The 17,942-nt window shown below is 39.0% G+C and overlaps 1 protein-coding gene across 5 annotated transcripts in view; it reads left to right on the top strand.

The window, feature by feature from the left end:
• Window positions 1-17,690, top strand: part of pbx3b (pre-B-cell leukemia homeobox 3b) — a 180,981-nt gene extending 163,291 nt beyond the window's left edge. Inside the window, exons 6-10 of one of the 5 annotated variants that reach the window (XM_070862638.1) lie at window positions 9,077-9,242; window positions 9,794-9,906; window positions 11,016-11,105; window positions 12,363-12,419; window positions 16,057-16,090. In XM_070862638.1, coding sequence (XP_070718739.1) covers window positions 9,077-9,242; window positions 9,794-9,906; window positions 11,016-11,105; window positions 12,363-12,407 — 414 coding nt within the window. In that variant the 3' untranslated portion in view covers window positions 12,408-12,419; window positions 16,057-16,090. Of the gene's footprint in view, window positions 1-9,076; window positions 9,243-9,793; window positions 9,907-11,015; window positions 11,167-12,362; window positions 12,420-16,056 lie in introns of those variants that run through there. The other 4 variants (XM_070862636.1, XM_070862637.1, XM_070862639.1 and 1 more) reach the window with 4 other exon arrangements.
• Window positions 17,691-17,942: the final 252 nt, after the last annotated feature.

The following is a 17,942-nucleotide window of genomic DNA, read 5'->3' as shown; positions in this document are numbered from 1 at the left end:
ATTGCATCATCATAAATTACCTGAGGCAAAAAAGAAAAATTCAGCCTAATAGAGCAAATACATTCACTATTTTTACAGAGTAATAGATACTTGGATCTTTGATTTGATTTGGTGTTTGTCTCTTTCCAATTTCTAAACATTGATATTCCACACAACACATTCCCCCTCACACAAACTACACATGCACGCACAAGCACATGACACAACCATGTCCACCTTCCTCTTTCCTACATTGCAAAGGTGATTACATTCCAAAAGTACTTCATTTGCTGTTGTTTTGAGACCATCCGGTGGTTGTGAAAGGCGCTATATAAATCCAAGTATTTTTCCATAAACTATCACAAACCCTGTCAATCCTGTATGATATACACACATCCTCTACACACACCTACCAGTGCCCACATACCATGCACACACATACCCCACCTACATACTACGCTCATGCAATCCTCCCACACACTATATATATATACACACACACACACACACCTTCTGCATGCTATGCACACATATATGTCCCCTCGTACACATATGCATCCGGTTTTTCAGGGTCCCAAATCCAGCTGGTATAACAGTCATGAGATTCAAATGAACCAACAAACTGTTAAGATTAATGAAAAACCTGAGTACAGACAGATCATTAGAGAACACCAATAAACATTAAAAACCAAAACACAGAACTCCCTCTGTATCGCACACATTGTTTATGGCTCCCTCACTAATAGAGAAACCATAAAAGACCCTGTCGATAACTCGCTGTGTGGATGGCTCCCAAGGACAGGATATAGTATTATCTACTGCAATTAGAAATAGAACCACAAAACAACATTTCAGCAATATGTTTTTTTGTGGGGGCAGCACATGAATTTAAGCCAATATAACTAAATATTAAAATTGTGTGAAACACGGGAAGTATTCAAATACTCCGTATGAGAATATATAGGAGCACTAGTCACTAAAAGTGCCACTGTTTTTTTTTTTAAAGTGCTGGATACAGCTCACAAAATGAATCCTTTTATAAGTGAATGTGACCATTAAACGTGCATTTGAATCTTAGCAGCCATGTGCAGCCATATTTGAAGAAGAATCACAGGCATCTTACTTGATGATCTTTATTCTGATCAAGCCCCTGTTAAATATTCCGAGTAAAAATAGAGACTGATGGCTCAAGTTCATGGGAGATGACCTGCATCAAGAGTTGCAGCAGACTACCATATCTGCTGTGTTTTGGCTGTAGATAAACTGTCTCATCTGTTCCACAGACACTCTGCCTGTGAGGGAAAATGCTTTATACAGAAGCAGATGAGTGTCCTGCAGGGCATCAGGAATAGTGAATATTTATACTGTAGAAGGCACTGGCACTACTGACACAAGGCACTGGGAAACAACACAGAAATGTGCCACGACACAATGGCTATAGTCTAATTTGTTAGCCTTTAATTTTATATTTTCTGCAACAATTTACATGTTCTTTTTAATCCATTTCTTGGATGCGCAGATAGGGCTATTTTGCTTTCCCAGTGTACTTTTCTACAATTAAATTCTGTTTAAAACATTATTAAAAAAATACTGGCGACACAATTGGCTGGTTGTCAATAGCAGGTTATTTCTCAATACATTTCAACTTCCTTGTGGGAATGTCTTCACACACTGCCAGTTACTGTCAGCACAGGAGGTCTTTCCAGGTACAAAACAGACCAAAATACAATAAAACCACAACATAACATTAAACAATGTTAACTATAAAAAAGTAACATGCACCAGGCAACAGAACCTAAACTCGAGGCAGCTAAATCAACTTGAGCTTTGTACTCCTGATTTATGACATCAGCATTTACACTAGGTAATGGTAGTGTAGTGGTTCTGTTACTGGACTTGTAATCCATGAGGCCTAATGATCCAGAATGTGAGTTCAAATCCCATCAATTGAATTTGAATTCAGTTTAAAAAAAAATTGGAAATCAATCCGTAAAAGTGATCAGGAATCTGCCGGATTGTCGTAAAAATCCAAATAATGTCCTTTATGGAAGGAAACCTGCCGCCCTTACTGGTCTAATTCCATTCCCGCACTAATGTTGGTTGAGTTATCTGCCATCTGAAGCAGCTTAGACAGCTACTCAGTTGTATTTATTCAAAAAGACGGCCCATCACCTCCAGGCAACTCGGGATTGGCAATAAAATGCCCTTTCAGCAAAGCCCGCATCTCTAGAATGGATTAAAAAATTATTGACCGGTTAGATTAAAAAACTGTTTAAATAAAACAAAAGTAGATTGTTCCCCAGTCATTTGTACTCCATTTATTGTAGCAGACTGCGGTTAACCCGGAACTCGGGGACTGCTTGGTTCCAATGTAAATGTTGCAGTTTTGAGGATTTGTCGAAGTCGGATACACAAGAATAACTCTTTGACTTAAATTTTCTGGCCCTGTAAACAGCTTGAGGCCCAAAGCAAAGATAGCAGTGACAAAAGTCTGAAGCCCACTTGCTCTCCCCTTACTGACCTGGTTTCACTCACAATTACCAGCACAGAACTTCTGCAGTGATCAGACAAGTCTCGGGTTGGAAAAACTTTTTGAAAAAGAATTGTGTATGTGCCAGAGACTGCACAACCCCCCATTTCTGACCTCCCCAGACTTTTCTGACTAGTGGGGAAAGCACCATACCAATTAATGGGAATGAAACTGCTACCCCGTTCGATTTAGGGCCTATTGATCTGCCAGGTTATATTTAGGTTGCTGTTGCCTATAAATCGAGCAGTTTTCTTGGCAAAAGAATGAACACATTAAAATTACAGAGCCACTTTGAATATAAAAGTATAAACGGTCTGTGGTATTAAAGAGGTTTTAAACTCAAACTCTTAGTATATACTTTGTTCATTATCATTCAAGTTTGCTGTGTGATTGCTCCCCATTTTGTTTCAAGAGAAGTTAAAGCACGTGATAAATAATCCAGATAATAATTTGTTTTTTTTTAAAAGCACTGTGTTCTCCAGCTTATACAACGTGTGGGCACACAGCATGCACAAATGTTCAAAGTACTTTTATTTGGAGGCTTCAGACACAGCAGGCCACTGACTCTGATTCTGTTGGTAGTCAACTTAGTTTTCATGATCCCAGTCGCTCAGTTCACAGAGTGTGCACACAACCGGGCCATTCTGAATTGTTAACTGTCATATTGCCTGAAAACGTACCCAGGGAAAGGCACCTGTTCCAGCATAGAAGATGGCTTTTGTTAATTAAAGAGATCACATATTATCTTTTTATGCTGCTGTACAGAGAAGGCTGCACAACAACTTCACTTTTTTGTATTGTTGGAGGAGCCTGAATTAATGTAGTCCAAGATTAGATTAGGAAAATCAAGGTCAATCCCATTTTTATTCAATGGTTCCAAACATTAATCTAAACCATTGTTTTTCTTAAATGTCACTTAACAGTAATGCTTATGGTATGTTAATAATTTATTAAAGTGAAATCAGACTGTTTTAAGCTAAGAACAGTTGTGATATTTTACCGATGGTGGGGTTTAGCAATGTGAACATCTGATGGGGTCTTGTGGGTAAAGGCACTGCCCAGTGCAGTACCGTGCAGTGATATCCGCCCTCCTATATGGGTCAGAGACGTGGACCATATACAGCAGACATCTCGAAGCGCTGGAGAAATACCACCAGCGCTGCCTCTGCAAGATCCTGCAAATCCACTGGGAGGATAGACGCACCAACGTCCGTGTTCTCGCTCAGGCCAACATCCCCAGCATCGAAGCGCTGACCACGCTCGACCAGCTTCGTTGGGTGGGCCACATCGTCTGCATGCCTGACACGAGACTCCCTAAGCAAGCTCTACTCTGAACTCCTGCACGGCAAGCGAGCCGCAGGTGGGCAGAGGAAACATTTCAAGGACATCCTCAAAGCCTCCTTGATAAAGTGCAACATCCCCACCGGCACCTGGGAATCCCTGGCTCAAGACCGCCCAAAATGAAGGAAGAGCATCCGGGAGGGCGCTGAGCGCCTCGAGTCTCGTCGCCAAGAGCATGCAGAAATCAAGCGCAGATAGCAGAAGGAGCGTGCGGCAAACCAGGCTCTCCACCCACCCTTTCCTTCAACCACTGTTCGTTCAACCTGTGACAGAGACTGTAATTCCTGTATTGGACTGTACAGTCACCTGAGAACTCACTTTTAGAGTGAAAGCAAGGTTTCCTCGATTTCGAGGGACTGCCTATGATGATGAAACCATAAAAAACAAGTTCCGTCCATGGTCCATGCTGAGTTAGTTCATCCCTGATGGAGCCCTTTAAAGATACTCCCAACTTCTGGGATAAATATCAGCTAATGTTCCCTCCTGAATGGTATACAGTGACCACTACTAATCAATGTATGGGTATAGATATTAGGCGAGAACAGAATTGGGCTTGCATATAACCAAAAATAAAATACTGTAGACATTGGAAATCTGAAACAAACCCAGAATGTGCTGAAAACAAGCAATAAGTCAGGCCCAACATCTGGGAAGAGAAGTAGCAGGTCACCGGTTTCAGGCATTGCCTTTCACCAGAAGCAGAAACTATTACAGATGAAGGGCATTTCCTGAACCGTTGACTTGTTGCTTCTCTCCACAGATGCTGTGCCTGACTTTTTTGGACTTGACTGTGATGTGCTCCATGGCCAAGTAAGCTGGTGACACTCACTATCCAGGTCTACACATGAAGAACGCCCCCTTAAATGAGCTATGAGATGATTTCCAGTGTCGTGAAATCATATTGAAGTATCAGAGTAAGCCTTCAAGAGGAGAGAATATTGGGATGGAGAGGGAACTATCTCGGAATTCAATACTTTTTAACCTCAGTAAGAATGTAATCTCAGACAGCAGCACATGAAATGGACACCTTGCCATTCCTCTCATCAGGTGAGGTGTACTTGTTCCTGACCTATAAAGATCCTAATAAATCATTCTGTTCATTTTAAATTCTGTTAACTCTTTCTGATCATTCCTGACAAATCTTTTCCCAGTCAATTCTCAAAGAAACCTGTGAGTTCTTCAAAATAAACCTGATGTAACCATGTAAGTTAGACATGTCATAAAATGGCAGCATCAGCGAAGATCTGTTTTATACTTTTAACAATTATTTGAAAACTTGCAGTGCCAACTCTATAATCTGTAAGCTGGGGCTTACCTAAAAAAATTATAATCTTTATATTGCCACATTTACATTTTTATATTTAAAGCAAATCTATGAAGCAACATTTAATAAAGTCAGAAAGCTTTTGCTGCAAGACCTTGTAGATGTGCAGTTTTGAGAGATTTTAGCAATTGCAATACCATCCCTTTTGAAACCCTTTATACCAGTTCGTACTCAGGTTAACAACGCAAGGATACACCTAAATACCTAATGCTCCCATTTTGATCGCAACAAAATCCTCCAACTAAAGAGAATCACAGTAATATGTCATTGTGGTTACAGATATGCCCTTAATATTATTATGTATCCATCTTCCGATCAGATACAGCCCATGGAATTTTGGATCCTATCTGCTTTTACAGTTTAAAAATATACTACCATTGACGCCAAAGCCTGATGAATGTTTTGAAGCAGAAATGGGCAGACATCAGTATAATATTACAATTACCTTGGGAGTAGCAGTAAAAACATGAGCTGTTACAGGCAAGCTGATAGGGCTTCCTCCATCCTGACAGTTTATTGATTGTATGATTTCTAGTTATCATATTCTACCAGACAAATTCAGACTGGATAAAAAGTCTTTTTTTTCCCCTTGTGATTTAAGATATCTTTGAAAGGGGTCTTTAAATTGTGTGTGGATCCAGCTTCTTTATTTTTTGCAGTTGTGAGGGTAAGAACATCGGATGATTGTCTTTCTTCCTTTGCTCCAATTAAACCTTGCTTGTTAGTTAACCTCAAGGTAAACTCATCAAACAACCGATGTCAAGGAAACACTGCCCACAGTGGTTTGTATGAGTGGTCATTAATTTTAATTGCCTTGATATTAAAGATTAAGAAGCATAGAGACTGGAGTGCTGCAAAGGATCTGATGTCGTGCAAAATCTTTCCTCATATTTTAGATGGGTGCTAAAGATATAAAATTTTAGTGCCAGGCCTGGAATTTATTACACATTGTGAATGGTTGCTGTTTTTTTTTATCTGTGTGCATCTGTGAATGTTTGTACTATATGGATACTTTAGTTATTAAATAGTCAATAACTGTTAATATGATTACCACAATAATTATGATGGATGTGTTGCTGTATGGTTGTGCTCTTATAGATTGTGTAGCATATTTCCTAGTAACCTGCTGTTGGCAATGCCTGGCAGTGTGTGATGTAGCATTGAAGGTAAATTGTATTATATCATTGCTGTTATGACTATATTGTTTTTTTAAAAAAAAATACAAGATCTTAAAAAACGGTTCTAAAATAAAGATTTCCAAGTGCACTGCAACAACACTGGTGGGTTATGTTCTCGACTGCTGTGGTTGCTGTGTTTAATTCCCACATACCACTATGTTGTCCTTATGAAGTGTGTTGTGGGATGCCTCCCATGCCAAGAAGAAAGATAAAATCCGAGGGAGAATTGTTTTCTGATTATTCTCATGCAACTCCCAGTATCTGGTTTTGAGAGGCACTATTTGAAGTCTGGGAGCAAGCTTCCTGCTTACCCTCTTGCCGGAGGTAGCCCAGAGAAATGGAGGGCATGGAGTGGAGGGGTGGTGGAAGAGGTTAGAAAATATAACGTTTTAGTATCCTCACAAAGAAATTACTCCCAAAAAATAGAATATCGTGCTACAATTTTGCATATCTTTTGATGTCAGGTGGCCATTCTTCTTTATAATGGACCTCTTCACTCTGACTACAGGATTATCTATTATTCTAAATATAATCAAAGCAAATTTTGAACTACTGGGCAAAACAATATTAGAATATGTACAGGAGTACTGCAGAACAAGGAACTGTATCATTTTTCAGTGTAACAGTCATTCTTTCTCACGTGTGAATATTATTGTTGAATTGTCTTTACAAATTAGCATCAAAATTTTGCAACTTCACCAATCACATGAAATTAATCTATACAGCAAAACTTTTCAGCCATAATGGTGACAGAATATTGACATGAGTAAAATAAGATGTAAACTCAACAGAACCCAAATGGGAAAATTGTACATATAAGAAAATTTAATTTAAAAATAGTTGGATTTGGATTATTACAAAAACTTCTTTAGCTTCGCTCTGAGTTTATGGAATCATCTGAACCTCTTGAGTGTATTATTCACAAAGCACCCTCCCAGGTTGGTATTCTTTCCGAATCACCTGAGGACTTAATTTCCTCTGGTAGTGCACTGCAAAATTCTCATCCTTGATTACAAATCCCTCCATGGCCTCGTCCCTCCCTATCTCTATAATCTGATTCAGCCTCACAACACCTCTTCAAATTCTGTCCTTTTGACCATCCCTGATTATAACTGCTTAACCATCAGTGGCCATGCCTTCAGCTGCCGAGGCCCTAAGCTCTGGAACTCCCTCCCTAAACCTCGCCACCTTGCTACCGCTCTTTCCTCTTTTAAGATGCTCCTTAAAACCTACCAAGCTTTTGGTCATCTGCCGTAATTTCTTCTTATGTGGCTCGGTGTCTAATGTATTTTTTTTTGTCTTATAACACTCCTGTGAAGCGTTTTGGGATGTTTACTAAATTAAAGGCGCTATATAAATACAAGTTTCTGCTTTTGTTGCTTACCATGTTTGTGTGAAGTTCCTTTGCGCATCTTTTAATTCAGTTAACCCATTTAAAATAAGCAGGTTAATGCCCACATTAAAATAACATACTATAGAATTTTAGGTGAACACATTAATTAGTACATTACCAGGGAAAATTAAACCACCTTACTATACTTGCATTACAAAGGATTGTAACATTTTTTCAGTCATTTACGCAGCTATAACCTTGCCACGCGATACAAATTTAGACAACATAAAAAAACATTTATTCCCTAGTCGTCCCCACAGCACCAGATTAACAGCTCTCTTTCAGTAGCAATAGTAAAAATGTTCCTTTCACAACAGAATCAGCAGTAAGATAAAACATTTTACATTATGTAGACAAAATATTGTAAATCGCACATGTTTAAAAAAAAATACCAGCACATGGGTATGCGTTAAGGTCTGTACCCAATCTCGGGTGTTCAGCTGAAGTTCGGAATCATTCAGCCTTGGCTCTAGCAGTTTATAATGTCATCTGATTGGGTCACTGCCTTCTGACTCCTTCGCAGGTATTTTTTATTATGCTTGCTTTCGTGAATAATCTGAGTGTTAGTAAAGTGGAATGAATAATATATAACACCCACGACATTGTTTTGGAATGCACAGAAAATTCAGTTGCTCTCTGGTTGCCATGTTTTGACCCTTGAAAATAATAATGCAGCATCATCCCAGCTTTGCCCCCATTGGCCACAGTACAAATGATTACTAACCAATTTATAAGGATCCCTGCACAGGTTAATGCACAAGGATTAGCCCTGGCAACACAGATCCTGATTCGAGTATGTTCAGAGGGATAATACAAAACACCAGCTCATTTATTATTGATTTACATCACTCTATTCATATTCATCTGACTGAACATGATTTAAATTGTAGTACTGCCAGGTTGTTCCAGACCAGAAACAAAGAACAATGGCATTTCCTGGCCTTCTCATCTTACCACTTCTCAATGAAAAGAATGCACTTTGTAACCAGCTCAATAACAATTTTTGATTGGCAGGTGGCACTTAATGCATCAACAATTACTTCTTTATTATTAATGTTTTGGTTTTTTGGATTTTTTTCCCAGTGTAATCACAACTTGAAGACGCATGTCGTAGTAGATGTGTAAGCCCTTGAGTACCTGTTCTGCTAAGAGACAGACAGAATCATGTCATGCTCCAATCCCTAATAACATACAACCTATCCTTGATTATTGCTTAATTAGTTGAGATACCCACTGGAAAAGGTGGAACCTGTGAATGTGACACTTGGAAGTAATAATAGAACTGAGTACTTGGCAGGGTCATTTGACGTGTTGTACCCTCCTTTCCTCAGGTATCGAATTGGTTTGGCAATAAACGAATCAGGTACAAGAAGAATATCGGAAAGTTCCAAGAAGAAGCTAACCTTTATGCTGCAAAAACCGCTGTAAATGCCGCACACGCTGTGGCAGCTGCCGTTCAAAACAGCCAAGCAAACTCTCCCACTACACCCACCTCCGGTAAGTGAAAAGGTTCCATCACACAGTGCACAAACTGTTGCTATTTTGTTTTGCCATAAAGCAGCATAATTTTATCAGAACAAGAACCTCACTTTTAAAACACAAACTGTTAAAATTATGTTCCTGCTTATATTAAAAGTACCATGGTTGCCATGTTTAAGCCCCACCTCTAATTGCATTTGAGATTTGAATTTAAAACTTTGTGCTGATCTGAAAATATTAAATTCCCATTTCCCAATAAGGTAAGTTCAGTGGTGTCTCCATAGGGTGTTTCCCATTCTAAAAGAAGCAAAATCACTTCACAATTCACTGCTTCAGTCTTTGCAGGTTGTTATTTGACAGAACAGAGATTTAAAAGAAAAAAAACACTCCTCATTCTGTAAAGAGTCTGGACAGTTTTCTTAATGCTTTTCATGTGATGGAAAGGCTGCTGTTTCTTTTCTCTCTGTTTCTTTATTTCTGTTTCTTTCTTGTGTGCTCTTTCTTTTGAGAACTTTGGGGAGAGATTTAAAGCCCTCTGTGATTCAGGTGCCTGACTCTTTCCTTTCCAGGTTCTTCTGGTTCTTTTAACCTACCAAATTCTGGGGACATGTTCATGAACATGCAGAATCTGAATGGGGATTCTTACCAAGGGTCCCAAGTCGGAGCCAATGTGCAATCACAGGTAGGAAGAATGCCCAATATTAGGGCCTAGGTAGCAGGGTAGGGCTTAGACATTAAAACTGCCTTACTCTGACCTATAGCCCAGTAAATATTCTGTACTTAAAGTACAGATTAATTCAATTATCCATTCTGCTGCTTTGATATTTATCATTATTGTTTTGAGTCCGTTATTTGTGATGTTCCATGTCTGATTTTAAAACTATGTGAATGCAGACGGCTCTGGCTTGAGCAATTAAGGGTGGGGTGGGTGGAAATTTGGAGAATTTGGTGATTGGTGTAAGCTTTTGCCATATTCATTCACAACTTTCCTCTCATTTTTTTCATGCCTTATGTTTTTTGAAACCTGTTTCTTTCTTTCAAGCTAAGAATTATTCATTCTAGGAGTTTGAAGAGTGTGTCTGTCAAAGTTTCACATATTAATGGAGGCACTGGGAGAGGGTGGGGACCCACACTCACTCACCAAAATAAATAAAGCCAATTTAGCCAGAAAGTGTTGGCTTTTTTCCCCCTTTCAGCCATTTAAATGGATAGAAAGGCAGCAATTAAAATACAGATTAACTATTGTTTTATAATTGATATTCTTAATGATGTGTTTAAGTAAATGACATGAGGTGAGTACTGTACGAGTATTTGTGCAGTAACTTGGATAACGTTTATCAAAGTGGTTGGCTACATTACAAGCAAACAGTGTAGTTTTTCACTGTTTGTCTTCCTGAATGTAGTCATTTGTGTAAAAAGTGTCAGTACATGACTGCAGTTCTTGTTAAGAGTGATCCATTAAATTGTTACTGACAGCATGCTGACTGGCTGCAGAAAACTTTTGCGTGTAATTTAGTTATTGGATTCCAAAAAAAAATAGGAATCCTATGGCAAGATTTGCAGAATTCAGTACACTATGTAAGCTTAGCCTGACATCTTTAAAAAGCAAATTTTTAACACAATGGGCACTAGCTTAAAAAAATATTTAAAATGAAATGGAATTATGTCCCAATATAATGAAGGCAGTATGGCAAGCTTACACATCGCAATCTACCAGATCATTTCCTGTAAGAGAAAGACAGCTCTGTCGCATCAAGCCTGACATGTTCTTTTTGTTTGCTTTTGCTTCAGGTGGATTCCCTGCGTCATGTTATCAATCAGACGGGCGGATACAGTGACGGTCTTGGAGGAAATTCACTGTACAGTCCACACAGTTTGAGCGTAAGGAACACTTTTATTTCTGTGTCCATAGAAGAAAAAGAAAAGCTAAAGCCCTGCCAGTGTAAGCCATTATAGTTTCTTAATTGAGCTTTTGATAGCAGAGAGGGTTACATTATCCCAAATTCCTGAATGGAATGCCGATGTAAAGAATTGATGGTTATGTAGGAAAATTAGATCTGTTTTCTAAAGCAAAATAAAATAAAGGGAAATATAGAGATCTTTTGTTCTATTAATTTAAAACCAGTACAAAATACTTCACAGCGTTGGATGTATCATTGGCTACACACTGTAGTTAGAAGATGGAATATAAAACTGTCCTTGCCTGCAGCATTTTGTCGTCATGAATTCCATCTTCGTTGATGAGCCTTGATAAGGTGTCATATAATAGTGCAGTGCATTATACCATACTGGTATGGTATAGATGTTGAGAGATTTTTATTATTTTTTTAAATAGAAGGGATATAGTTTGGCAGCTGTCCCTGCAGGAGCCTATTAATGTATGCAACTTCATCTCCCTGAAATTCGATTAGATTTGGACACAGCAAGGATCAGAAGCTACGTGTTCTTAACTAATCTCTAAAATTTGGATAACGATGACTAAATTATTTTATAAGTACTGTCCTTCTGACTAATCACATTGTCTTCATAGTGTTACAGGAAAGTCTCCCAATCTAAATATAGCCACTCTAGAGGCAGTGCCGAGTATTTGCCAATAAGCTTATGGATCTGGTAAATACCAAAGGTGCAAGTTGAACAATGTGTGTTTAATTTGGAAACGCTGATGTAAAGGATATTTCACAAGAGGAAAAAAAAGTATATTAATATACACAGTGTAAACAAGGATAGGTAACACATTGCTGACCCGTTGCCAGTTTTATGCATTGACAAATAAAAGATTTTATCGACAGTATGCATGACTGGTGTAGGTTATAGTTTTACAGTAATGCAGATGGATTGCTTTGGTAATTAGCCGCATTGTAAATAAACCGTTATTAGCATACGCTAACCTTTTTTTGTTGCTGATGTTTGGCGATGGGAGGTTTGAGCAAAGGCTAGTCTTCGCCGCAAGCACTCAAAGTCAATGTGGCTCACATTGGCCCCTACAGAAAGGGCTGCCCCGTCACTTCCACTCAATGTTCCTCAACTCACGAGGCCTGCGCCTTCCCTCTTCTTGACTGACATAAAAATATGTAGCGACAAGCTGTCTGCCACAGCAGAAATTTGATCAGACATTGATTTCAACAATTGCCTCTACAGGCCAAGACATCAGGAGAACTCATTTCTCGGATCTCTCATTCCTGATGCAAAACAAATGTAAGGAGCACCAGTGGTTTATGCAGGAATGCAAGTGTGTCGCCAAGTTCAAAATTCACATTTAATTTACACTTAATGAGCTCAACAAAGCAGGCTCCTGCGTGAGGGCCAGAGATGTCCATCTTGTTCTGCGTGTTCCTGCTGCTGGCAAACTGAATATGTACACGTTGAAATGAGGGCTTGAAGCAAAGTGAATAAATGAGATATTTGTAAACAGTAATTGGCATCCTGCAAGTGCCAACTTGAATTTTTAGTTATTGGTTGAATAGTTATGCTGGAGAGAAATAGGAAGAGGCTTTCTGATAGTATGACAAAGACTCGCCTCCCCACCCCCAGTGATGTCATGTATCATGTCACTCTTCTCTACGAGTTAGTTTCATGTGAAATGCCACTTTGTGTTTCCACCAAAACATGCATCCTGTCTTGACCACTTGTCTTTCGTAATGCCTTGCGATGCTGACCGTTCCTCTTTATTTTTGGCCCTTTTCTTGTTCTGTCAGGAGACTGTTATCTGCATTTGAAAGTCAATGATTTAAAGCTGCAGGATTCTGGCGTTTAGTTGCTGATTTAGAATAAACATGGTTTTCAATTTTTTTTCTGTTGAAGGAATTCGACATTCATTCCCTTGTCAGGGGCTCATAGGGAGATGTTCCACTGCATTGTTTATTCTGTACTTTTAATTTTAATACAAGAGTTTCTGGAATGGTGAAGTTTGGTGCAGTTGTCTTTAACTTGTATGGTAGTTTGTTGAAATAACAGACGTCACCGTACACATTTTGCAATTTCAGCTGTAAAAATGGTGAATTGTGTAATCTGACCATACAAGGATTCACAGCAGAAATATTTCAGCTGAAAGGTCTGAATCCAATGGGTCCAAATTTAGGATTTTCAATTTCTGTTCACTTAAGAAAAACATTCAATTATTCACTTCGCAGAGTTGAATGGGTTCTCAATTTGTGCAAAACAGATCAGCTAGGTTTCATTTGCAAGGGACTGCTTTCAGTATTTGCCTTGTTTCTGCCAGCTCTCCTTATGTCAGCGGAAATCTTTCCCTGTATGATGCCATGTATGATCTGTTCAATATGCATGAGCCTGCAGGAGTTAAAACGCGTGGTGTCCGCGGATTGATGACTCAGAACCTTAAAAATATTGTTTTAAAATCGGGACCTCTGAGCAGTGCTCTTTCCTAAATCTAAATAATGTTGTCTGCACAGAATGTGAACACTTTTCAGGAGATTGAGTCTGACAGCAGTTATAATCAGGGCTTGAATTTAATACTGGCTGCCCAGCAAATTGCTCATGGATTTTTCAGTTTTGCTAGTCAGTATTCTAAACACTAGCAAGATTTTCCTAATGAGCTCCACGGAACAGTGTCTCAGCTTCCCAGGATTCGCTTTTCATTTTGTCATCCCGATCATCAGTCTCGCTTTGATTCTGATCAGTTTCGCTAGTGGAAGAAGAAATTTGCTAGTGACAGTTATAGCCACTAGCAAAACTGGGCTGTCTGTGGAAAAAAAATTAAACTCCAACCCTGTAGGCTAGATTTTATTTATGTCTGTAATAAATTGTGCTTTTTGTGACAAATTTACATAATATATATTTTGTGTGTGTGTGTGTATAGTGTATATTTAGGGTGTGCGTCTATTTTAGAAAGACAGAAAAAGACAAACTAGAAAATGGAGAGGGTTAGGAATAGAACTGGAAGGTTCACTCAGTATTTTCTAAACTGTCTCATCTTTTTAAATTTGTGTGAATCAGAGAGTTATATTATTGTGTCATTAATGAATGTACATACTCACTTAGTCAACAGGTAACATCACCGTGCCCTCTTGGCTGGATGAGGGTGCACAGTGGAGAGTAGTATCTATGAAGAGGAAATGAATTTTTAAAAAAATGTGAGCCATCAGTTTGAAATTGATGGTGTTTGAAATTGATGCTGCATTCAAATTCGGGGACCCTAAATTGAATCCCAGCCTTGATGATCAGTTGAACTCTGCACCCCTTAAATTGGTTTTTGTATTGATGTCTATGTAGAGCATCACTCCTGCGCCTCCACAAAACACGAGGTTCCCTTTTTCTACTCCCTAAACTTTTCTGTTTTATTTCCTCCCACTCTTCAGTGCTGCCTAATAACTATCTGTGCGGAGGCATGTTGGAATGGTACAGGTTAAATCACCCTCTGTTATTTTGCCCCTCCCCTGTGTCAACTCAGCTTGCTAGCTCCTGTCAGGCAATGTGGCCGAGATTGGGAATTCAGTATGTGAGCAATTGTGGCCACAAATCTATGAAGAAGATGCATTTTAAGAGTTAAGTGCATGGTTTGTTGGCATATAAACATTCTGTGCTGTCCATAGATAGTCCCATGTGATGAGTTCCCAATCACCACAGATTTGCTAGTGACAGTTTTCGGGGTGTGAGAGGGTGAGGCACCAGAGAAGAAGCTTAGTAAATAGGAGGCACTGGAACAAGGGCTACATGAAGGCAAGACATGGAGCAAAAGCAGAGTGCTGCAGTAGGAGATATGTGAAGACAAGGTGCTGAATGAAGGGGTGGCTGGAAAAGTCACCAAGATGGCACTGGGTTAGCAGAGAGGCACAGGGCAAGCTGCTGAGGGAGGGACTGAATGAAGATGTGGTCATGGGTGTGGTGCTGAGTGAAGGTGAAGCACTGATGTTGAGGGAAGGTTTTTCGCAGGTGAAGTGTTATGCCATCACCAGAGGCAGGGGCGGCTATCACTTGGTACCACCTGCTCCCTTCTGATAGGGGATGGATCAGCAGTTTTTGATAAGTAGCTAAAAAGGAGGAACTTATTCATATGTTTAATTTTTCAGATACATTTTATTTTCTCTCCTTTTGCTAATCCCTCTGTACTATTAAGAAGTGGGCAGGCAGCCTGCTCTGAAGTCTGTGGCAATCTTCAGCCAGCCTGATGCGTGTACAAGGGCATCCAGGGTGGCTTGCCCCGCTCTCGTTCTTCCATTCTTGCTGCTGTGATTGTGCCAGAGTTGAATTTGGCATCTGCCCACATGCATGGCTGAGATCAGGAACTTCCCCCTGTGGAGAATTGTGATTTGCCTGCTGTTTCATGGCAGAGTGCATCATTCTACCATGGGTTTGCAGGAAATGATCTTCAATATCTATTGGGGGTTACAATGGTAATGTTTCTATTTAAACATTTATTTTCTTTTGATACATTTTTCTACTTACAATTTTTTAATATACAAATCCAGACATGAAATGACATTTTTCCCCACAGGCAGAGCTTACAACTTGGAAATGCATGTAAACACATTCTTTTTATGTCATCAATGTGACTTGATAGACATAGTTAAAAAGACTGTTTTTGAGTGTTATAATTTAATTAACATTCAAAGGCCTAATGTTGGCAGGAAATCTACTCCGTTTTGCTAATCAGTGCAAATATAGTCATTCTAGATTTCAGCCAGTTTGAAAAGAATATTCTTTGCAGCTACATAATTGTGCTATAGGGGTTTACATGGAAATGTACTTTTTGTCATTGTCTACAATTTAGATAATTGTCCAAACTGCTCCTTGAATTTCAGTGCAAAAAAAATGTGTTGCAGTGTTTCACTAACTATCCTGATACTAACTAACATGTAACCTTCATGTTTCCTAGGCTAATGGAGGATGGCAAGATGCAACCACTCCATCTTCTGTGACTTCACCAACAGAAGGACCTGGAAGTGTGCACTCTGATACCTCTAACTGATCTCCTGGCAACATCCATTCCCTGAGCCAATAGGCCTGATTAGCACTGACCAGTAGGAGAAGAAAAGTGGATTTGCTGTAACCCAGTCACATGCTGCTTTACTGTAAAACCCTGCTCTTTAGTGGAAAAAGAAAATAACATACAATTCATATTTAGGAAGAGGAACACATAGGTTCTCATTGAAAATACCATATTAATTCCATTATGTATGGCACAGTCTTGCCTTATTCAATCAATGGTTGAGGCAAAGGCCTAAATAGGTCCAGTGTTTTCAGACTTAAAATGGAACAAAAAGTCAATTTATAATGGGAATCCACAAAGGGTGAAAACATGTTTTTGAAGATTTATATGTGCAAGATGTTATTGTGAAGCTTCTTGACCTTTTGAGGTATGAATGCATGTTTCAATTTGACTGCAGGACACAAGAATGCTGGTGCCGAAGCAGACAGTCATAAATTCATGAAGTTAGCAAAGCTGAACTCGTGTTACTTCTTAAAACTATTTTAGCAAGATATCTAGAACCGATAGCTTGTTTGGAACAACAAAGCATTACAGGATATCAGGATCTTGATCAAATTTCCTTTATCACAACTGTACAACCAGTATAAAGACTCATTTGGAAGAATCGGTTGAGCTGTTTTATTGCCCCACGTATAAATAACCAGAGAGTTGCCAAGAACCAATATTGTTTTTCCCGAGACTTGTTATTATAACAGAGTGCTATTTACAATCATTTCTTTTTTTAACACACTAACTCAATGCCAGTCTTAGTCATGCTTTGCTTCTGAATTTGTACGAGTTGAAGTCTGGGTTTTACAGTACTAGCTGGGTGCAGCATTCATACCTTTTCAGATTTGCTACTTCAACCTATCTGTGGCAGGAAATGGCAAGGTTCACGAGGAGTGTTGTAAATAATGTAGGTAAAGAGTATTTATACATCTCACCAATCAAGACACAGCTTTATTACCTCATGCAAACTCATATGAACCAATAGAATTTCAACATGTTCTGTAGCTTAGAGTGCTCACTTACTACCTCTGAACAATATTCACACAGTAGTTTGTCTTTCTTACTTTTTTTGCATCTTGTAATTAATTCTTTATTTCCTTTCATGTAATCTAATGTACATTGTATCTTTTAAGAAATCAGGGTTGCTCTAGCAACTTTTAAAAAAAAATCCTAAAGTGGAAGGTTTGGTTATCATCTTAAACACAAGCAGTACAACTGTTGTAAATACTGAAGATCATTTTGAATGTTGGTCATGTCATTACTAAACCACGCAAAAAAAATTGTAATGCATACAGAATTCAGTATTCAGTACTGTATATTTCACCCTGTGTAACGGGGAGTCCCTCCTTTCCCCCTCTTTTGTATTGTATGCAATTCTGAAACTGATTTGAGTCATGGAAATAATTTGTGGCAGTGATATAATGTATTAAAAAGTTTCGTGTTACTTTCTAACTGGACTACACCCTGGATTGAGAAGTCTTCCTTGTGGTAGTTAAATGTAGTTGAAATCTTAAATAAACTTTTGCTTTCATGATGCAACAAGCTCGCAGTCTTCATTTGATCTCCTGGGGAAAGGACAATGGATCCACTCCTGGAGAGACGTTTTCCGCAGCTTTTTTTTAAGGGAAGTGGTGAAAACTTCAGGGTGTATGTTTCAGATATGAATTGCAGTGGGCCAATGAACGGGCAACAGATGGATGGAGAATCAGGTTGTTGAACACCCATTGTTCAATGGGCAATTTGTGACTGACGCGACTGGGCACTCTCCCACTATGACTTAAAAT

This window comes from Pristiophorus japonicus, chromosome 20 (assembly GCF_044704955.1).
Source record: "Pristiophorus japonicus isolate sPriJap1 chromosome 20, sPriJap1.hap1, whole genome shotgun sequence".
Classification (NCBI taxonomy): domain Eukaryota; kingdom Metazoa; phylum Chordata; class Chondrichthyes; family Pristiophoridae; genus Pristiophorus; species Pristiophorus japonicus.
This window is presented reverse-complemented; position numbering and strand designations above follow the sequence as displayed.